Source organism: Myxocyprinus asiaticus, chromosome 34 (genome assembly GCF_019703515.2).
Source record: "Myxocyprinus asiaticus isolate MX2 ecotype Aquarium Trade chromosome 34, UBuf_Myxa_2, whole genome shotgun sequence".
NCBI lineage: Eukaryota > Metazoa > Chordata > Actinopteri > Cypriniformes > Catostomidae > Myxocyprinus > Myxocyprinus asiaticus.
In genome coordinates, this window is record NC_059377.1 from 36631276 (window position 1) to 36654600 (window position 23325).

At 36.7% G+C, this 23325-nt stretch overlaps 1 protein-coding gene across 3 annotated transcripts in view; it reads left to right on the forward strand.

Annotated features, from left to right (window-relative positions):
• Positions 1-23325, forward strand: part of LOC127425595 (collagen alpha-2(XI) chain-like) — a 54151-nt gene that overhangs the window by 12300 nt on the left and 18526 nt on the right. The window contains exons 5-39 of one of the 3 annotated variants that reach the window (XM_051671732.1): positions 374-536; positions 800-922; positions 6542-7489; positions 13934-13987; positions 14272-14313; positions 14587-14649; positions 14870-14944; positions 15265-15351; positions 15452-15508; positions 15687-15740; positions 15876-15929; positions 16054-16107; positions 16287-16340; positions 16999-17052; positions 17210-17254; positions 17412-17465; positions 17660-17704; positions 17818-17871; positions 18021-18065; positions 18262-18315; positions 18500-18544; positions 18874-18927; positions 19435-19479; positions 19557-19610; positions 20090-20197; positions 20433-20486; positions 20572-20625; positions 21210-21254; positions 21499-21552; positions 21690-21734; positions 21832-21885; positions 21970-22023; positions 22130-22183; positions 22303-22500; positions 22674-22727. In XM_051671732.1, the coding sequence (XP_051527692.1) occupies positions 374-536; positions 800-922; positions 6542-7489; positions 13934-13987; positions 14272-14313; positions 14587-14649; positions 14870-14944; positions 15265-15351; positions 15452-15508; positions 15687-15740; positions 15876-15929; positions 16054-16107; positions 16287-16340; positions 16999-17052; positions 17210-17254; positions 17412-17465; positions 17660-17704; positions 17818-17871; positions 18021-18065; positions 18262-18315; positions 18500-18544; positions 18874-18927; positions 19435-19479; positions 19557-19610; positions 20090-20197; positions 20433-20486; positions 20572-20625; positions 21210-21254; positions 21499-21552; positions 21690-21734; positions 21832-21885; positions 21970-22023; positions 22130-22183; positions 22303-22500; positions 22674-22727 (3151 nt within the window). Of the gene's footprint in view, positions 1-373; positions 537-799; positions 923-6541; positions 7490-11195; positions 11412-13933; positions 13988-14271; positions 14314-14586; positions 14650-14869; positions 14945-15264; positions 15352-15451; positions 15509-15686; positions 15741-15875; positions 15930-16053; positions 16108-16286; positions 16341-16998; positions 17053-17209; positions 17255-17411; positions 17466-17659; positions 17705-17817; positions 17872-18020; positions 18066-18261; positions 18316-18499; positions 18545-18873; positions 18928-19434; positions 19480-19556; positions 19611-20089; positions 20198-20432; positions 20487-20571; positions 20626-21209; positions 21255-21498; positions 21553-21689; positions 21735-21831; positions 21886-21969; positions 22024-22129; positions 22184-22302; positions 22501-22673; positions 22728-23325 lie in introns of those variants that run through there. The other 2 variants (XM_051671733.1, XM_051671734.1) reach the window with 2 other exon arrangements.

The window sequence follows — 23325 nt, forward strand, 5'->3', positions numbered from 1 at the left end:
CACCATTCACTTTATTTGTATTGAAAAAAAGATGCCATGAAAGTGAATAGTGACTGAGGTTCCACAAAAGATATTAAGGCATGGATTTGGAGCAACATAATGATGACAACAGTAAATGGTGACAGAATTTTCATTTCTGGGTGAACTATTGCTTTAAGATATTATGTAATTCTGGATAGTTAATATCACTTTAAAAGCCATGAAGCACATATGTAGAGGCTAAAAAGTCTATTTTACTGGCCTTTGTCCATAGTTCTTAAGAATTGTTGTTACATAATTATGGGAAACCTACAAAGAATATACAAGCAGTCCTTTATGACTATGCACCAGACTCTCACACACACATACCTGTAATACCTCTCCTGTCCTATAGATGGCACAGGATTGCCATTTCTGTGCAGAAGAAGAACATAACTTTGATTCTGGACTGCAAGAATCGGGTCACCAAAGCCCTGCCGCGTAGCAACAACCCAGTTTTGGACACCAAGGGCATCACTGTCTTTGGGGCCCGTTTACTGGATGAGGAAGTGTTCCAGGTCTGATATACTTTGTGCAAAAAGATTCTTCGACAGTCACTTTTTGTTATTGACAAATGACAATTAAGAAGGGTTTTAAAAAAAATAAAATAATAAATTATGTTAACAATAAAGGAATCTTGCACATACTAAATGATGTAGTATCCCAAATACCCTGACTTTGACCCGAGGTTCCAGGCACCATATACTGGTCAAAGACTGATGTTTCATTCACAGCTGCTTATTGAACTGGCATTCCTTCTCTTTCTTTGGTTTCTTTCCAGGGTGAGATCCAGCAGTTGCTAATCGCTTCCAACCCTCAGGCTGCCTATGACTTCTGTGAGCACTACAGCCCTGACTGTGACTCCCCCCTGCCCAAAGTCCAGTCCCAGGACCCAAACAACTACGTGAGTACCACAGCACATTTGTCCAACACTTTCTGCCATTTGAGTGAGAACTTTGGGTACAGCACCACCAGTTTGAACCAGGCCTACATTTTACATATACAGAGCCCCTCTATACATAACCAGTTACCCACATCACACACCTGCAACAAATTTTCATGCATCCAAAGCTCTTCCATGTCATCAAAGGTGCTCTGTTCATCAGCTATATCTTGTATCTTCAGTGCTTGTTGCTTTATTCTGCCTTTCATCAGACTTATCTCTTATGAAGAACACATAAGAGATAAGACACAAGGAACTTAACGTTTTTATTTAAAAGTGTATGGATTAGAAATGACTACAGTATGCACCTGTACTTTTTGGAGAAATAGTATAAACCCTAAAGAAAATGGATATACAATAATGAAAACATAATGTTTGCTTTGCTTTTTGTTTTAGTTCCGTTTTCCATAAGTTTTCATATTTATAGATGCTTTGCGTAATATATACACTTTTTTATAAGATATGCAAAGTTTTGACAATTCTTAAAGAAGACTGAAATGGTTTCTTATGAAATGGTTTTAGGAAAATACATTTCTCTCCTGTGTTAATGTATTTCCTATTGAAAGAGGAAGTACATTTTTATTTTGCCAGTAGCCTTTAGTTTACATCATACTGTAGGCCGATTTGATATTTGCTCACTTTTGAGAACATTTTAGTTGATAACTTTTTTGATATGCCCTTGCAAACAATTTTTGGTCAAATTTCCCTTGAAGTTAAGGCTGCACGATTATTCCGAAAATCATAATTGATGATTATTTCGCTTGATATTGTGATTATTAATTTAGATTAAAACACTTTTGTGGGGCAGCTGCTGGCCATATTCTTTATGTATGCTACACATCCAAAACAAGCTGATAATTGATCCTGAATTGCTTTATTGCATAAAAAACAAGTGTTTTCAACTTTTGTTTACATTTTGAATAAATTACACACAGAAAGTGTGCAACACAACAATACTACAATACTATGTTGTCGTTTCTGATATGCTAATAGACTAATTTCAACAGATTTTCTGATTGTCTATTGCATTCATGCACACAACAGACCAAAAAATTTTGTAAATAGAAAATCTTGACACTACGGGAATAGATCTAAATTGAATGAGGTAATTGACACTTTTCACAGTTTGTTAATTGCAGCAGCTGTAATTGTAATCTCAATATTTTTTTGGATTAACTGTGCAGCCCTACTTGAAGTCACAAAACTTGATTTCATGGGAAGGAAGTATTTCTCTAATTTTCTTTCTTTTTTATAAATGAACTTTATTTCTACAGACAGCATACTCTTGTGTTAGCTTTTAAGATGAATGTATTTATTTTCTTGTTCATTTAAAGGAATAGTTCACCCAAAAATGAAGATTTGCTGATAATTTACTCACCCTCAGGCCATCCAAGATGTATCTGAGTTTCTTTCTTCATCAAAACAGAATTTAAGACTTTTAGGATTTCATTTCAGGCCTCCTCCTCTAAACAATGCAAGTGAATGTCCTCCATTTTTTGACGGTCCAAAATGCATATTTAGGGTACATCAAAATAATCCACACGACTCCAGTCGACAAATAAAGGTCTTCTGAACCCAAACGATTGATTAAATTTAGAAACAAAACAATACTTATATACTTTTTAACTACAAATGTTTGCTTCCGTACATCTCTGTGATGTGCGCTCATGAGAGGGATGACGTAAGCTCGTTGGTAAGGTCATGCATCACATGGAGGAGGAGTCAGGAAGCGCGTCATTTTTTCTTAAGTGACCTTACCAACGAGTTTACGTCATCCCTCTCATGAGCGCACGTCACAGAGATGTATGGAAGCGAATATTTATAGTTAAAAGGTATATAAGTATTGTTTTGTTTCTAAAAATAATCAATCGTTTGCATTCAGAAGAACTTTACCTGTAAACTGGAGTCGTGTGGATAATTTTGATGTACCCTAAATATGCATTTTGGACCGTCAAAAAATGGAGGACATTCACTTGCATTGTTTAGAGGAGGAGGCCTGAAATGAAATCCTAAAAGTCTTAAATTCTGTTTTGATGAAGAAAGAAACTCAGATACATCTTGAATGGCCTGAGGGTGAGTAAATTATCAGCAAATTTTCGTTTTTGGGTGACCTATTCCTTTAAGTTGTCAATGTGTTTTGAAGTAATGCAATAGCGTTAAAGTGTTACTCAAACTCATGACTCTGATGAACAAATGAAAAAAAAACATCATGCTTTCGTCCTAATACCTTTGCCAAGACCCTCATTTCTAGTTTCTATATCTCACTCTTCTCATCCCTTACTTTTCTCTCCTCTCCATCTGTTATTTTCTCTCTCATTTTGTCTATCTAAAGTCTTTCTAAAGTTTTCTTCCATGTTCACTTTTATCATTTTCTACATTCCCTCACTATCACTCATGTGTCTTTTCTCTCCTTCCCTGCATTCCTCTGGCTGTAATCCTCCTCTCTCTCTCAGTACTTTGATGAAGAGCGGGATGATTATGAATACCCCTATTATTATGAAGGAACTACCAATGCCCCTCCTGCCCCATCCAGTCCTCCCTCCATCCCGACAGGGGCCCTCTCTGAACAGGTAAAGAGGGAGAGCGAGAATGGAGTAAATCAGAAAAGAGAGGAAGAAAGAGAGGGCATAATAGTAAAAAATAGATTTGCATTTCCTGAAGGAAATATCTGTGCTTGTAAGACAGTAAAATAACACAACAGTGACTTACCAGTTTTTTTCTGGCCTTGGTTCTGAAAGTATTTTTGGCAATAATGTTCTCAATACGGATTTCCAAAAATGAATCGATAAAGAGTTCTAAGCCTTGAACTAAACCAACCAGCTCTGAGTTGAATCACAACATGACAAACTTTGGAGCAAAATAATGATGTGAACATAGGAGAAAAATCTGAAAAAGAAAAAAAGTACAAGACTGTATACTTTACGTCTTTTATGAGGTAATGAACTATGCATCCTCATAGCCATGAAGCATTGCGAGTGACATAAAAAAAACGGAGCATTATATACAATTATTTACTTATAGTCATTAATTATTAGTACTATTTGAAGTTTATTACAAAATATTGAAATATATACAAATATAGAAGTAGTTTGTTACTTATTACTCTACATAAGTAGTGAGATTTAAAAAAGACTGACTTATTAGCAATATTTCATGGTGGTAGCTGCTGAGCGCTTCCTCGTTTCCATGGTAACAGCGACTTCTCTGATTGGTGGATCCAGGGAGGAGATTGCACACTGAATAGGCTGAAAATACCTACTTAACAAACTTTGAAAGGAGTCTGTACATTAAGTGGTTCAAACTGAATTGTAGAAGTTTAATACTTAGGGTTAGAGGTTTAGAACAAACCAAAATGTTTAAGGAATATCAATAAAGTGCTTTTATAACAGTGCTAAACCATTGTATATCAGTACAATAACGGATGTTAGACTACGGTTTAAGTCAATAGCTCTGCTCAAACAACGTTAGAGTGATTTCACATTTGAGTGATGCCACAATTGGACACCGGAAGTGTAATTCTAAATGTTCAAATAATAAATTCATCCTCTCTTTTCAGTTTACTCGTATCCCGCATCATCATATGTAATGTCGTACGTCTTTCCGTACACCACCTCGTTTCACCACCACCTTGATGTTGTTTGTGTCACCTAAATGTTGTCCTTTGTCATTTATTTGTACCTGTACAAGTGTCAAAATGTTTGTGTTGGTCAGTACATGCTTTTGTGTATGTGGACTTGAAAGGGGCACTGGAGGCACAGCTAAAGCAGTGCTGTTACAGACACACACACACACACACACACACACACACACACACCCACACTGTGATCATGGCCCCACTGTGTTAAATCAACAGCTCTATAGACAGAGGTAGAAATACTAATTTACTAAACAGAGAGGGAAGTTTTAGTACTTTTGAGTATGAATATGATATTTGTAATACATTTTATCATTTACATCATAGAACAATGTATTTCTACTTTTGTTTTTATATGAAGATTTACCTTCATTGATTTTTTTGTACTTATTTCAGTTATTATAACAGAATAGCTCAGATAGCTCAGTTTATATGAAACAACTGTTCATTCTTCATATTTGCATGGCATAACTCTTCTTAAAATCTGGTTTTATTCCTTCATATACATTTATTTGCATGTTTTCGTATTTCATCTGTTGTGTCTTCATTCTTGTCTATTATTATGTACCACCAGCGTCTGTGTCCATATGTTTATTCATCTCTTCACTTCTTTGTCCTGCAGTAGGTTTACTTTCACTTTGGCCAACTTTTTACACATTTAGTGTTTGCTTGGCTGCCTTGTGGACTGTGAACTGTGTGCCCTCTTGAATGTTGAAATAGCTTGAATATTTTATGTGTTTTACTGTGAGAGTATTTATACTCTGTCATTTTAGCTTAATTTATGTAACAATATAGATTAGTCTTCAGGTGCCTGTTTTATACAGAATACAATTTTTGCTTTTGCTTGTCGTCTCATTTTGGGCAGTCTAAGCCATTCATATAGAGCCTTCACAATGATTAATGTTAATAATAATCAGAAAAGAAATGGTCGATGTTATATGCTTAAAGAAATGTTGTGGGTTCAATACAAGTTAAACTCAATTGACAGCATCTGTGGCGGTAAACCTTGTAATCTGGTAAATGCTATGACTCCTCGTGTTAACACTTATAATATTTACATCATAGGGCTATACTTTTGAAACAGTGTGTATTTTAATGTTTATGGGCTGGCTCCATGTACTTCTATTGTAAATGCCTTACTGTAACCACTTTTTTTTTTTTAAATAAACATGTGACGAGTAATAATTTTTTGTGGTAACATACATTAAGCCACGGTGCTTTCAATTGAGCTGATATTGTATTGAAACCGGAACATTCCTTTAAAAATTATTTTGCACTTATGATTTGATGCTTTCATAATAATAATTCAAAAATAGTGATTAATAAAACAAAATCAACAAACTAATCAATTATTAAATATTTTTAGTTGCAGCCATATATGACACTTGCAGGCAGCATTGTGAAGGTATTTATGATGGGATTATGAATGGTTTGATATGACTCTCACTTCCTCTACATCCCTCTTTGCAGTTGGGCAGCACAGTGTACCAGCCATGCATCAGTTTTATCAGCAGATGCTTTATTTAAGCATATTTCGCCCCAGTGCCTCACAGCATTACGTCCCCATGCGCACAACATGCTGCTTTTTTAATGTGGAGAATGGCATTATTGGAGAAAACAGTGTCAATTTGTTTATTTTTTACAGGAACAATATAAGTTCTCAGAATTTAGTGTCATTCTAAAGTTACAACCAATTAATTCAGACTTGACATTTGACTATCCAGTAATGCCAGTAAAATCTCAGTCAGCCATTCAAGCGCCAGTGATCTTGAATTTATTGTGTTGTCAAACACCAACTCGTTGTCTCTCTCTCTTTTTCTGTCCATCCCCACTACTTTCAATCCCATCCACCCCTGATGTCTTCCACTCTCTGTCCTTTTCACATTCACACTCTTTCCAACAATGCTGACCCCATATGACACTTAAAAATCAATCAATAAAAACAGGACAGCAAGGCTAACAATGGCAAAGCTGATAAGCCCAAATCTGCTCCTGAAAAGACTAAATCTGCTTCAGCTAAACCAGCTAAAGCCAAGCCTCCTCCAATAAAGCTAACCCCAAAAGCTGCCAAGCCGAAACCTACTGCAGTGCAAATATTGCTTTCAAAAATCAAACCTACCTTAGCTTCAAAGCCAGTACCCAAACCCAAAGCAACACCAGCCCCAAAGAATGCCAAGAAAGCTAATAATAATGGAAAAGCTCCCAATAATAATGGAAAAACAAACAATGGTCAGGGAAAAGTAAATGGAAATGGCAATGGCGCTAATGGTGACAGTAAAGCAAATGGCAAGGCCAAAATCAATGGCGAAGCTAAGGCTGGCAGCAGTGACAAAGCTAATGGCAATGGCAATGGAAAGGCAGCTGAGGCGAAAAAAGCAAACAACAATGGCAAAGCAGCTGACAAGGCAAACGGCGAAGCTAAGGCTAATGGCAATGGTGCGAAGACGGCAAAGACTGAAAAGACAGCAAAGAAATCAGAGACAACCAAAAAGACCATAGTTACCAAAACCGGTATAAATGAGGCAAAAGCAATGAAAAGCGACACTGTGAAAGATAATGCTAAAGAGGCCAAACCAAAAGTGTCAAAACCTGCAGTGTCCAAAGACAAGACTGAAAAGCTGAAAGCCAATCCAGCATCCACAAAGCCGAAAGTGGTGATAGAGAAGGTTCAGACAAAAGTCAAAGAGGTCAAAGTAACAGCCATCACTCAAAAGCCTGTTGCTTTCAAACCTTTGCCTGTCCCCATCCCTTCAAAGCCCAGGGTGGTGTTGGATGTCAATAACGTCAAATCTATGTCCAAAAATTTCCCACCCTTCGACAAGGCTGTTGTGAGTGGCCGGACCATCTCGTCTCCAGAAATACCCAGGAAGAAACCACCCAATGGTTATCAACAGGTACAAAATCAAGAGCCCGTGTTGGCTGTCCAGAGCTGTATCTCCAACCTCATCGTCTGGTAGTCCATGACTGCATTCATAAAGTATCCCAAAGTATGTGCTGATCTGGGTCTTCATTGAGAATAAACAAGGTTTCTTACTCTGTGTTGAAAGGTAACAAATTCAACACATAGTTTGCAGTCCTATATCTTACCTTTAAGGTTTTGCATACATTCTTGGGTTTTTAAAGTTTGAATTTGTTCATTTATAGTAAGTTTCAGCTTTTTGTTGTAATTAAAAAAAAAAAAAAAAACCACATCAGAAAGACCATGCTGGTCAACAAGCTTCACCAACTGGTCCTATACTGGTCCAAAAGCTAGACCAGCACCAAACCAGCATTAACCAGCCTGGACCAGCATTGAAATTCATGCCGGTCTAACCTGGTATTTTCAGCAAGGCAGCAATGGAGGAAGGAATAAAGGAATAGAATAAAAAATACATATTTTTAAAGGAAGCATTGGACATTTTTGATCTACTATTGATAATAACTCCGCCTTCCTAAAACTTGTTTAGGACTTTGTCATTTTAGTTTTCTATCAAATTTTGTACCAAAAATGTGAAAAAATGTAAGTAAAATCATGAAGGAACCATGACGTTGACCAGCTGTGAGGTTGGAGACATACAGACTCACTGGATCTTCTCCACCCTTTCATATATCAAATGACATGAATGATCATGAGAAGAATATGATAAGCGGTATCGACTATCGTCTTTTGTCTGTCTTCCGTTTTATTTCCTGTCACTCCATATCTAAACGTCCTTATAGCTCTTTAACTTGGGTAGTTTGAAGAACATAGATGTACAAATTAAAGCATGTGATTACTTTAGGGCCTTCAGAATAACGAGTTTTAGGTATGGAGCTCAATGTTACACATGACACAAAGAGTCTCTTTTTTCCATCTCATTTTTTCAGTTTCAACCTTTTTTTTCTTGTGTGTTGTTCAAAAATGCTGTCCTCTTTCATTAGGATTAATTATGAGAGAAGCAGTTTCACAGAACAGATCTTATTCAAAAGAGTGACTCTGTGATACTGTGCTCTATTATTATCAATGTCTCTTATGTCTTTGTTGAAGACCTGTCCCATGAAATCGGGGACAAATTTCCAAATACTTGTGTCCATTGTGCTCCAATGGTAATGACCATTGACACTAATGTCACCAACTGTGAAGTCAATTTTTACCCAAAACGTGACAAATTTGACTTTACTGTTTCCTTGACATGGCAATGTGGCTTATTAAACCAAATCAAATCGAAAGGAAAATTGGTCTGGGACAGCAAATCTTGGTGATTTAGACCAAGATTTTTGAGTCCAGGTGTAAAGGTTTCCTGTTCTGATTTAACTATGGTTCGAGAGCAATGGAGTTTTGCTACGAAACATGTCGTCTTGACAGACATGTTGTCTTGGCAAAGGCACATTGGTCTCTTCTCTCTGCTTGTAACAAGTTCACAAGACCTGAGCTTGTTTCATACTAATCAATCTCTCCCCTTCAAATCTGCTTACTTCCTCCACTGACTCCACCTACTTCTTGGCCTCCTCCAATCAGGATGTAGATTCAGCTTACACTGAGGCTGACCACACCCCCACAGAGACTGATTATTATTACACAATAGAAGAAGAGGCAAGTCCACAGCCAGAGAGTGAGCTGACTGGATATGAAGAAACCATTACCAAGGTAACCCACACCCATTAGACAACTGGGAGACATGGGACAGTTTCTAAACAGCTCAATGTCAAATTACTCTAAATTACTGGAGGTGAGACCAGTCTATAACAACTTAACTAAAAGACCCCATGAAATTGCTTGACAAGCACAGTTTGAAACAGGAAGTTGAGGTGGAATGTATCAAAAGTCTTAAAATGTCAATAACCTTTATTTTATGTCAGCCATGAACCATGACTAAATTTTAAATATGCATATAACTGCTAAAAGATAATTTTGTCAACTTCTAGGAGTACACTAGCATATACATGTCTTCAAAGCTAACAGATATTGATTAAAAGCCACAAAACTCCAATTTTGATTTCATGGGATCTTTAAACACTATATTTTACCTTAACAATTAACAATTCTGCAGCCACTTGTGCCATGATAAGTGCTGTACCTAACTGTATAATGAATGCATAGAATCCATTTTATCCAATATACTTTTGTGATTCTTATTTAACTTGTCTCAAGATTTTGCCTTGTTCCTATATCAAAACCGGATTTCACATCTATGCACCAGTTCTTGACATAAGAACAGAAATCTTGAGAAAGAGATCACACTGGAATGGTACAAATATGGAATGAATACCATGCATTCATTGCTGGACAGCTTCTTTTGAAAGTCAGGTATTTTTGGGGAGTCAGGAACTTTTTTGGGGAGTCAGGTTTGAGAAACTGATAAAAAAGAAATCATATATAATAAGTTTTGCTGTTAGTGATAGAATAACTAGGGTTGTTTTGTTATTGGTAGACCTAACTTAAATCTTTGGAGTTCAAATGACATTTTTCGTGTAGAATGGGGCTTAACTTTTTGGTCAGGTTTGTATTTACAGTAAGTATAAATAGTATTGCTTAGACATGGTTTGGAAATGGACAACCTACATGACCAGTAAGTTTAAAGAAAGATGATGGGTCAACAATACAATGGTAAGAAGTAGGAAGTAGCACTCTTGTTCTTGCTTCAAAGTCAGTGTGATGCTGTAGATGTGAGTGATTCTGTGTTCTCTTTTTAAAATGAATATATGGATGTAAAGATCAGTATGGCTATGTTCGAAACCTAAGAAGTGCTGCCTTTGCAGGCTGTGGTAGGAATGCATCAGGTCATGTTAAAATCCAATGTCTGTGTAACATCCTGTCTACTAAAAAAACCTTCATCTGGATGGTTTTGATGGCAGCATAGATCTATTCTTGATTGCCTTGGATTTCACACAATCCAAATAGAATATAAATGGTGTCTGAGGCATTTAAATTCACTACATTTTTACCAAGAAAAAAGCATTATAGTCATTAAATTCACTTGTTTTCTCTAAAGCACATTTGAATTTGTAGTTTAAATGAGTTGTAGATCATTAGACATGACATTATGGTGCCTTAGAAGCATTTTAAAACCAGTTGCCTCAGAAGGTAGTTTTAAACGAAAATGCAGAAGTCTTGGACTGACTGGGCAACTACATGGGGTTCCTCAGATGGAACCCCATGTCGAACCTCTAGGCATCCTTTAAAGGAGTCTCAATATTCTATTTATGTACACCAGGAACTTCAGTACAGTTTCCTTAAAATCTTTTCCTCATTATGGAGTATCTGAAGTAACCAACTGATGGTCTTGCAGGAAATAATAAAAAAAAAAAGGTACTGAAAGTGTGTTTAGAGGGTTATTCCAGTGTGGCATCCGAGTAACACCAAATGGAGCCTTGAGAATCTTTTAATCAGTATTTAGAATGAGGCTGTGTGTGTGTATGTCTGTAAAACTGTACCCGTGTCTTTTTTTATTATCTGTATTGCAACAGGTAAGACTTATTATTCTGTCTCTCTGCCCTGTCCTTTTCATTTTTCTCTCCATTTTCCCATCTTCTATCCATTTCTGCCCCATCACACCAAATATTCTTCCATTCCTCTTCTCACATCACCATCCACTCCACCTCTACCTGCACCCCACTTCTGCTTCCAATGGCACGCCCCAGGTTGATGAGCCTTTCCTGGGTGAGGAGACAGATCTTACAGGTGTCGAAGGGGTGTCTCAAACGCCTGATGATTCCTTCACTGAGGAGTATGTAACCAGCGACTTTGGAATGAAGGAGTATGACTATTCCTACAAGGACTACAATGAGCCCATCTCTGAAAGCAAGATAGAAGACAGCCTGGGTCCTGCCCTGTCCGCTGTGACAGATGAGGGGGGCGTAAGTTTCTTTGTGCTTTCTGGCAAATTTCCTTTCAAGCTTTTAGAAAAGCTGAAATTGAATTTGCTATGGCTTCACGTCTTGGATACTTGCAGAGGCATCTGGCAGGTAGAGGTTAAGATCAGCTAATCCCAACTCACTGACTAAAAGTCAGTTTATTTGAAGACAGGGAGGAATTCACTAACAATGTTGTTTTAGCACTTGATTCTATTAAATAATTCTGCAAATCAGGTTACAGCACAAACACACCCAAAACAAATAGTGCTGAACGCAATTTGCACGGCCCAATTTACCATCTCGTAAACTACCACAATTACACATACTTTATTAGGACTTTACAGCATCACTCCACCACTGTTGTCCAGACACATAAATCATCTCTTGAAGGACCCGGCATACTCACAGAGAAGTGAGCCAAAAGAAGTTCGAAACAGCTGAGCAACGGTGTACTGTTTCAAACATTCAAATACCACAGTTAATGTGTAATTGATCATGTTTACATTCTGCATTCATGGCACTAATGCGCTAACGCTATACGCAGCCATAATATATGCCGGTTACACTCTGCTATTGTATTTTATGATGACACTGAAACTACTGCAAAGATGGGTGTATGAAAGAGTGTTAATGGGCAGAATACAGACAAAAGAATGATGATAAGATATCTCTCTTCAGGCAGATGTGTGAATGGCTTTTGGCTACGGACGGCACATGAGTGAAGCAGCATATGAAACAACAGGGTGAATTGGCACTAGGAATATTTGAATACATTTGATTCCTTTTGTAGACTAATTAAACCAAAAAATCACATTACATATTCTTGGAAAATATCTCTAAGCAAACGATTGTACAGATGTAGGTAAGTTTGCACCAGCTTGCTAGTAACTCTGCATGGCGGTGTATTCATGTTGACTGAGCTCCACCAATGGGAGTAAGAAGGTGTTTAGCAGCCGGTACGAACTTTTCCTGAAAGTTCACACTGGCGAACTGTTACGAACCACCAAAACGAACTCAAAAACACCTTTGTTTTGGCCATATTTTGTTCTAAATTATGTCAAACCTGTTCTTCGATTTCGAATGAAGTATGCTGGGGCCATAAAATGCTAAAAGTACACTTGACTACATTTGATGAATTCCTGATAGCATAGTAGAAAATATAAATGAAAATTGTTTTAATAAAAATTTTTCTTTACCTGGGGGTAGTAGCGCAATTTTAATTGCAGTAGGCAAATAGCGCTGATGTTTGTCAATCCAGATCATTCTATAATGAGGCATAATTTGCATAATAAGGAGGCGTATTTTTGCACATATATTGCCTGGATAAGTTGGACAGCAGGTAGACGGGTATTTGCATTACTAAAGTGGTACAACTGTTTAGTGAATTCGCCCCTCATTGTTTACTTAGTGCTAAATCAAGTTTGCCGAGAGCAATCAACGGGAAATTGTTCCCCTGTCAGCTAGCCTTGTCCTTCACAAAACTTAAACACTGCTCCACTGAAACCCCTCTGCATAAGATTCTTCTGCATGACTGCATAGATTGCTTAGTTTAGTATTAGTATCATAATTGGTTGACTCAACTCTTATGCTGGATACAAGACTATAATTTCATCAGTTCTTGATTAGCATAAAAGAGCAGCATCTTCCTGGAAGGGCACATTCACTGTTTCGGCTCACCAGAGCTCTTCAGTATGTATTAATGTACTATAGATCATGTTACATGTGGATGCATTGTGTATAAACATGCAAAAAACGTATAGTAGTTGCTTCAGTCTCTAATGTACTGGATTTCAAAGCAAGTTTAACGTTTAGATGGATGTCCTCACAACAACAGATAAGTGGAATTTTTAAACATTTGCTCAACTATTAATGTGACTTGTATTCTTAGAAAGTAAATGTAATTGTCGGTCATGAAAGTTGGATGGCATAGCATGGTAATGTCTACATGATAGCCTTTAATCTTACAAGAGTTTTGCGGAACAAAGGTTACCATCTAGACACAACACTGTATCTTCAGTGTCATTGCTTCATGGAATGGAATCCCAATATTTTATGGGAAATATGTCTCGCCCTTAACTACAAAAAGGATCATAATGCAGGTGGGTGTACAATGCTCAGCTAGTACTGTACCTCCACAGCTACAGCTGCATTTTAAATATGGACAAATGGAGGTAATCCATAATACTTTTAAAATGTTTTAAGTTACTTAATCCTTTGAAGAATCCTGAAGCTTTATTAATAATGTGAGGACCTATAGTAAATATAATTGCAATAAAACATTGCATAGACTACTACATAAATACGAAACCACATAGGTAATGTCAACAAACAATGCCTGTGTCTACTTGGCTTGGTTGCTTCATGTAAACAAGTGTCTCTCTGGCCAGTATCAATCATAAGATTTAAAAAAAGTTTTTATACTTTTAACTGTGTCTTTCAGTTTTTGTTCTACTTGGATTGATGGTTTCTTCAGGTTTTGTGTATTGACTGGGCTCTATTGTGGGTTACATATCTGTTTTCCTCAGGCCTCCGTGCGAGCCCTGAAGGGAGAGAAGGGAGAGCCTGCTGTCCTTGAACCTGTAAGCATCATGTTTATAATGGCAAAGTCAATAAAACTTAGCACCAACCATTATGGCAAGAGTTAATATTTGGAAACATAAAGGCAATAATGCTACAAAGTTAGCATCTTTTGTAAAAAACAAAGTTATTAGCCTTTATTTCCTCCAGGCCACTAGAGGGTGCTACAGAATATCATTAAAGTTTTTTAATGAATGAATAAATGGTCTTTAGTAGAAAGAAATTGTGTATAATAACTAAAATGTATTATTGATATCTTTTAATTGTATTTTCTTCACCCTCACAGGGTATGCTGATTGAAGGCCCTCCCGGGCCAGAAGGACCAGCAGTTAGTACACCTTTTCTTACATTTATGATGAATATGCATGCCCAGACTTTAGAAACGTCAAAACTATCCACCTTTTCTTATTTCTTTTTAACAAAGTTTAAATTCAGATTTATCCAAGAGGAACCTGTAATGTGATTTAGAGAAAACCTTTTAAAAAAACTAGTTCTAGCAAAATTTCCAATTCTGTTTCATGATTATGCTCGCTGGTTTGTGTAAAATACTCTGTAATTGAAATTCCTGTTTTTTTTTCTTCTTACTTATTCTCTGTGTTAGGGTCTCCCTGGCCCCGCTGGCACGCCTGGACCCCCTGGTTCTGTTGGTGATCCAGGTGAGAGGGTAAGTATGTGTCAACAATTTTGATTTGTCTTGTTTTCTAAATGTTACTATCAAATATACATGGTGATGCTCATTGCTTCCCTAAAATTTTCAATAATTTCCAGTCCAGTTTCAAATACAGTGCTTTACATGTGTATTTTGTGGATAAATACATTTGAATTCCTTTTCACATTTTAGTGAGTCTAAAGCATGAAAATTTGTAATATTGTTGTTTCTACAGGGTCCTACTGGTAAGGCTGGTCTACCTGGAGCAGATGGTGTCCCTGGACCTCCAGGAACTTCTGTCATGCTTCCTGTAAGTATCGCCTCTCTCCTCTGCCAACATATTCTTACCATCCAAAATCCACTTCAATAATATGGTCTCTAAAATTTGTCATCGTATTTTTGTATATGCTCCCGCAATGGAATGATACTCAGTGTTTATGAAGTTGTCACACCACTAGCTGTCAGCCTTATAATACAATTAAGCAATTGATACATGGATTTTGTGCTTGTGAAACTTGTGCATATATTGTGGTTTAGTTTATGAAATATTATCTTACATCCAAAAGTTGATTCAAAGATATTTTGTAAATGTAAAATTTTTGATTTGCAAATCTCTTTTTGTTCCTGTAGTTCCGTTTTGGACAGAGTGGGGGCGACAAAGGTCCCATTGTCTCAGCGCAGGAGGCCCAAGCTCAAGCCATTCTGTCCCAGGCTCGGGTTAGTAGTAGTATCTTTCGACACTAATTTCAGCAATGTATTTTTACCTGACTTATTTATAAATCTGAATTTGATATTATTATAATCTTCTTTTGTCTAGCTGGCTTTGAAGGGTCCACCTGGGCCAATGGGCTTCACTGGTCGTCCCGGACATTTGGTAAGAAAATTCAACTAAATGCAGATAAATAACTTGCATATTAATTTTTAAATACTCAATAATATTTAACTATTCAATTGAAATGTCTATTATAGTGGTATTTTATACGTTGTGGATTGCTTTAATTGTGTTATTAATGTGATTAGTTTGATTAATGTGTTATCTGGTTCTTAAATAGGGTATGCCTGGAAGTCCTGGTTTGAAGGGAGAGAGTGGAGACCCTGGTCCTCAGGTAAGCTTCTGTGTTTCTGTGATGCTATAACTTTTGACTTTGTTCTCAAGAATGTTAGAAGGATGCATGTTATCTACAACAAACAGTCTTAAAGAAACAACCCTTGCAGTTTAGGCATTATCATGTGTTTTGCAGGGCCCCAGAGGTCCTCAAGGATTGTCTGGTCCTCCTGGAAAATCTGGTCGTAGGGTGAGTTAACTTCAATGTTCCTAAATTTCATTCTATTGAAACAAGTGATTATTTAAGCACTACTCACACTTTCTTCAGAAAATGAAAAAATCTAGTTGTTTATATATATATTTTTTTCCTGCAGGGTCGTGCTGGTGCTGATGGAGCCAGAGGAATGCCAGGAGAGCCTGGAATTAAGGTTGAGTGAAACTGTATTCTGTTTGTGATCTATTGTATTATTATTATTATTTTACTTCAGCTGTATGCATCTTGCAGCTCTGAAATTTCAACTCTGTGTAAATCACTTTGACCTTTGAGTCGTTTGGGCAAACATCTTCAACTCATGAGTCCTTGTATGTGTGTGTCTTTCTATATTAGGGTGACCGTGGCTTTGATGGCCTTCCTGGTTTGCCTGGTGACAAGGGTTATCGCGTAAGTGCTGACGTTTTTACATCTTTGGTTATGTTAATCATAAGCTCTGTTCCAAAACTTAGTGAGCTAATTTCTTTTTGACCAAAATCTAAGGCATCATTGCATGTGTCCTTCACGGAGAAGACCTCACTAGGTTTTAGAATCAGTGTTGGGTGTATCCGATTACAAAGTAATTAGTTGCTGTAATAGAATTACTTTTTAGTAAAAAAAAAAGTAATGTAACGCAGTACTTTTAAAATTCTTTAAATCAGATTACAGTTACTGACTTTCAATTAAAGTAATTACTTTCAAGTACTTGCACTATAATACACCTAAATATGAATTAATATGTACGTCTGTTAGCGTTTCTGTGACAGCTGAAGGGTGTGCGACAATAAATGAGGAAATATAGACGTTTTGAATTCGAGTGGAAATCCAAAACCTTTTCTAGGAAAATAGATTTAGAAAGTAACTTAAAAGTAAAATAATTAGTAATGTGCTCACTTTAAGATGATGTAATCAGTAAAGTAATCTGATTACAATTTAGAGACGCAATTAATAATTGGTAGTGGATTACTTATTTTGAGTAACTAACCCAACACTGTTTGGAATAGAGCTATAGAATGTGTAACAATTAAAATAAAACAAATTAAATTACTTTTGTGACTGTGTTTTACAGGGTCAAACTGGAGGAATGGGACCTGCAGGACCCCCTGGAGAGGATGGCGAGAGGGTACTTCTTAAGTATTTTGTTTTTCTGTTGTGCTGTTACAGTAAACTGACTGTATGAACATGTTCTTCATAGTTATTTAAGCATTCATTTTCAAATATCTTCAATATAAATAGTGTGACCTCCTGACCTTTATTATTTTATTTTTTTTAATGTTCAGGGAGATGATGGAGAGGTTGGACCCAGGGGTCTTCCAGGCGAACCGGTGGGTGATTCTGTTTATTAGAAACTTTGCAGACATTTCACAGTGTATATGATACTATAGGCCTGTTTAACTCAGAAATGCTCTTCATTTTATATCTTCAAATCTCTGTTTAATTGTATTCTGTTGACGAGCCTTATATATCTCTCTCATTCTGTAGGGGCCCCGTGGTTTGCTAGGGCCTAAAGGGCCCGCTGGACTTCCAGGACCTCCTGTGAGTATTCACTGAAAGAATTCAACTTGTATAAAATTATATACAGTATGTGCAAAATGTAGTCATATGAAACTAGATATCTAGTGATCTGCAAATCTTCAGAACACAGTTATAAAAAGGAGCATGATGGTATTTGTGCGTAGATATCCAGATGTTTCTTTCTTTCATTTGACCATATTATCTGCCTCTGTCAGGGTGTTCGAGGAAGTGATGGTCCACATGGTCCAAAAGGAAACTTGGTCAGTAAATCTGAGTTCTCTGGTGTTCATCTAGAATACTTTTTTTTTTTTTTAATAAAAAGTAATATCTTTCCTCGTATATACCTCCTCGTTCTCTTTTTCAATCTTTTTAGGGACCCCAAGGAGAGCCAGGTCCTCCAGGACAGCAGGGGGGCCCAGGAACACAGGTGAGCGATGAAAAACTGTTCACATTAAATTGAATTCAGTCAAAAACCAAAACCTCTGAAGCAATGCACTTTCAAAAGACTTTCAAAAGTTTTACTCCTCAAGATAAAAGTGAAGTATATTTGATATTCATTCTTTTACTGTGTAACAGGGAATGCCTGGTCCACAGGGGCCTAATGGGCCACCAGGAGATAAAGTAAGTGTTTTTATCCTAGCAGAACACAGAACTGTAAATGTAAATAATCAATAAATGTGCTTTACAGAATGTGCTCTATGCATCTGATAAGAATATATGAAACATACATATTCAGTCATATACAGAGACATTAACTATTTTAATGCACATGGCATTAGAAGTGAAAATGTATGCTTTTTTGTATGACTTCTAATAGGGACCTACAGGAAAACCAGGTCTGCCAGGAATGCCTGGAGCTGACGGTCCTCCTGTAAGTGTTTGAGTTTTTTTACTGGTCGTGATGGTTTGGTGTGTTAATGACTTTCCTTTATTGTGAATGAATAATTCTTAACCAATTCTCTGTCTTTAATGTGCCACTACAAAAATTGTCTGGGTAGTGAGAACATTGTATGTGGTATTAACTGTGATAAAGAATGTACATTTTTATTCTACAGGGTCATCCTGGAAAAGAAGGACCTGGTGGAACCAAAGGAAATCAGGTGAGGCCACTTTGCTTAAATTCAAACTTATTTTGTGTCAGAAATCTGTTTTGTTAGTACCCAGTAAAGTTCTTCTCAAGGATTTGTAAAGTAAACATAATTTGAAGCAAATTGTTTGTAGTATATATGCAGCAATGATGGCATTTGTTTTAAATGTCTTCAAAACAAAGCTATATAGCAAAGATATGTTATCATGTCATAACATACCATATCATGTTGTATAGAAGTAATGGAGCCCAACCACAAATAGATTTGTCATTGCACATTCAGCAGATTTTAGAAGTGCCATGGTTCAAAACTTTTCAATGTTTTTTATTGTTTATGTTCAGGGTCCAAATGGTCCTCAGGGGTCTATTGGCTATCCTGGCCCTCGGGGAATTAAGGTAAAATATATATTTCAATATTTCAATATTTTTGTCTATTATTCTGATAATAAATTTCTGCTTTTGTCTATTATTGTCTTGATTACGGTACTGCAAAAAAACATGGGATTTTTTTTTATTTATTTTTTTTTATTTTTTTTTGCAATTGATAATTTTTGCATAAGTATTATTCACTTAAAAATTGGAGTAAAAATACAAAAAAATAATAATATAATAATTGTATATAAAATAAAATGTATAAATAGTATATTTGTTTATAATATAAAATAAAAAATAATCAAATCAAAAAAATAAAATTCACTTTAAAATTGGAGAATGTTCATCAGCGGGTTCTTTTGGTCAACCCTTGTAATAGATGTCTGTCAATAAACAATGATGTGCATTAAAAATGTAGAAATGCCTGTTGATTTGATTGATGTCTACTCTTAATTGTTACACTGACATTTAGCATCTGCCAGATGCATCAATGCAAAAGTAGATAACATGCTGAACATATGATATTCACAGGGAACTCAAGGTATCCGTGGACTGAAAGGCCATAAGGGAGAGAAGGTGAGTGACTTTTGTCAAAGCATAAATAACAATGTGACTATCAGTGTTATGTAAATGTACAATTTTTTTATTTTCAGGGAGAGGACGGCTTCCCTGGAATCAAAGGAGACTTTGGTGTGAAGGGAGAGAGGGTACGTCTTAGATAACATAACACATCAGTGAATAGAAACTCTTCAATAAACATGATATTCCTGAAAAGATCCTTCTGTGATTTAAAATAAATATAAAAGGGTATAAAAGTTGCTTCAGTACTTAAAGGGATAATTCACCCAAAAATGTACTCAGCATTTACTCATTCTCATTTCATTTCAAACCTGTGTGACTTTCTTTTGTGGACACAAAAGAAGAAGTTTGGCATAAAATTTATACTTTTTTTATATACAGTGGAAGTGATTTGGGTGCTGTCGACCTCCAAAAAAATCACAAAAAAGCGCCTGAAAAGAACAGTAAAAGTAGTTACGATTCATATGCTATATTACAAGTTTTTTGAAGTCATATGATGACAGCTTTATGTTTGACAGAAGTCGAGCTGTTCTTTCAAGATTATGCATTTTTACATTATACTATGTCTAGACTTTGAATTTGATTCATCACTGTTGTGCACTTGCAGGGAGAGGTGGGAGTGCCTGGCCCAAGAGGAGAGGATGGTCCTGAGGGGCCGAAGGGTCGTGTCGGCCCCCCAGGTGAGCTCGGTCCAATCGGCCTGGTGGGAGAGAAGGTAACTTTGATTACAAGAAAATGCAGGTGCATGCTAACTTTGTTTCATGCAATTTGAACTCATATTTTCTATTCCCATCATTATTGACACCAAGTTTTAATTCAATATAATTATAATATAAAAATTCATAATATTTCCTGATTATAAAATATATATAAATTCATTGATTTTTAAAAAAATATTTTAATTTAGGCCTAGAACATGGATGAAATCTTACTAAACTATGTCATTCCAGGGTAAGCTTGGTGTGCCTGGACTTCCTGGCTATCCCGGAAGGCAAGGAATTAAGGTAATACAGAATGGTTTCAGCCAAGTCTTTCCTCGAATTGAAAGCATTTTTTTTTTTATTATTGAAGTAATGTTTGTATTTTTAGGGCTCCCTTGGTTTCCCAGGATTCCCTGGTGCAAATGGCGAGAAGGGTGCAAGGGTGAGATTTCCACACAACTTGACTGTTGATAATTTAGGTCAGTCTTTAAACCAAGAGATGTTAGACCGGAGTAAGGACTATAACTGTAGCCTGAAGAGCAAGGCCTTTAACTAACCACATATGGCACTTTTCCACCACTGGGCATCGTACCGATCCGTGCTCTTTGTCATAGTTTTGTTTTCTTTTTCCACTGTAGCGCTGCGAAATCAGAATTAGAATGCACTGACTGGGCAAGTGACAGTCATGAGACACCACGTCACTACAGGCGTTCCACCTGCATCGTTCTCTGTCCTGAGTTTGGTTAGTTAACCATGCTGAGAATTCTGGGCCAGGAATGGATTTTAATCAAACCCTGCCAAACCGTGCTCAAGTGGAAAGAACCATTCAGCCTGATGGTGGAAACAGTATTAATTGTTAGTGGTGCTGGTAGAACTAACATTGGGTAAAGCATTAGCACATTTTGGCAAGATGTTCAGGATTTGTAGGCTAAAATGGGTTAGCATGAATGCACATGCAAATAGAATTGTGCTCTAATAATGTCTATAATCACAGGCATGTTTGGCAACAATTTACTTTTCTTCTAGGGTTTGATTGGTAAAGCTGGACCAAGAGGACAAAGGGGGCCAACTGTAAGGACCTGTTTTCATTGATCATCTCCTAATCTCATCCTATTATCTGCTTCATTCCATGTTATAACCACACAGTTCTTCAATAATTTGCTCTTGATTGATTTTAGATAGTTTGATTTGATTAAACTTGAGTAGACTAAACTCACTATAATTACATATGAATCAAGCTACTTAAGATCAGTTCTAAATTCTGTTATTATATATCGATCAATTGTTTTCTGAGACTTTATCCTTATATTTCAAGGGTCCCAGAGGTCAGAGAGGCCCCCGTGGGTCAACAGGAAAACCAGGTGCAAAGGTATTAACATGATATAGAAGAGATTATTCTAAGAAGCATAAAAATTCCTCTAAAAGATCTGGTCGTTATCAATATTACCAACAATGATAGATTAGCCTATATGTATAAATCTAATTTTTTTCATTCTGATGTTGTAGGGTGGATCAGGCAGTGATGGGCCTTCTGGACCACTAGGGGAGAGAGTATGTTATTTAAAAGCTACCCAGTTGTATTATTTTATAATATACTAGATTTCGGATTGAGCTTTTATTTAATTATAATGTTTCCACATTTTTTCAGGGGCTACCTGGACCCCAAGGTGCAAATGGATTCCCTGGGCCAAAGGGGCCTCCTGTAAGAGACAGTTTACCAGTTTTATCCAGTTCAAATAACTCATATTTCTATATTGCTGATTGACCTGTCACTTGATTTGTGAAGGGACCCCCAGGGAAAGATGGACTGCCTGGACACCCTGGACAAAGAGGCGAAGTTGTGCGTACCTTTTTTTCGTTTTTGTGCATTTTAAGTACAGTATTCACTATGATAAAATTTAAATGTCCTTTTTTATATATATAAATTCAATGGTTTCCATTCGTAGGGTTTCCAAGGCAAGACTGGACCACCTGGGCCACCAGGCGTGGTTGGACCACACGTGAGTTTTGTTCAAACATTAAAATTGCTTCCATCAAAGATAGAAAGTGTTTGGCAAAAAAATGTATTGAAAGATTTATTGAAATATATAAGCCTCACTAAGATCTAGTTCTTGTTTAGGGTCCCTCCGGTGAGACTGGTCCAATGGGTGAGCGTGGCCACCCAGGACCCCCAGGACCACCCGGTGAGCAAGGTCTTTCTGGGCCATCTGGTAAAGAGGGAACCAAAGGAGATCCTGGTCCCCCTGGCGGCCCCGGTAAGGATGGACCCCCTGGACTGAGAGGATTCCCAGGAGAGCGAGGACTGCCAGGAACACCGGTAATATGACATAAACAACTACTGTCATAGACACCATGATAACTGCTCTTAGGTGTCATATAGTTAACTTACTCAATATAACAACATCTCATCTTTTCTATATGTATTTGGTCACTAAACCTGAGTTATAAACCCATATTTACGTTATAATTCAATCTGTATGTATTCCATAGGGCTCCGGGGGACTGAAAGGAAATGAAGGCCCTGCTGGACCACCTGGACCTGCTGTATGTTTCTCGTAACCATCAGCTTATTATATATTAAAATATCAAGAGCAGAATACAGAATTTGATTAGATCCAAGCTAAACTATCTGATAGTTAGATGTATGTCAAGTTTAGGGCTGTGCCACTACAATCTTACATTGATAGATCATGATTATTTTTTTTCACATTTTATCAGTACTTTAGATTGTTGTGTCTGTATAGTATATTTATGTGTGTTCAAATAATTTCTTAAAGGAATATTCCAGATTCAATACAATAGCATTCGGGGCATAATGTTGATTACCACAAAAAAAAAACAAAATTCGACTCGTCCCACTTTTTAAAAAAACAAAACATTTTTTGATTTAAAAATCATGGTTACTTAAAATGGAAGTGAATGGGGCCACTTTTTGGAGGCCTAAAAGGCAGAAATGAGAAGCTTATTATTTTATAAAAGCACTTACATTAATTCTTCTGTTAAAACTTGTGTATTATTTGAGCTGTAAAGTTGTGTAAATTGTAATTTTACAGTCGTTTTAGGGTTTGTTGACATTACATCGTCATGGCAACGAAGTTGTAAAATTAGCTATAACTTTACAGAGAAAAGGTTAGTAAGCGAT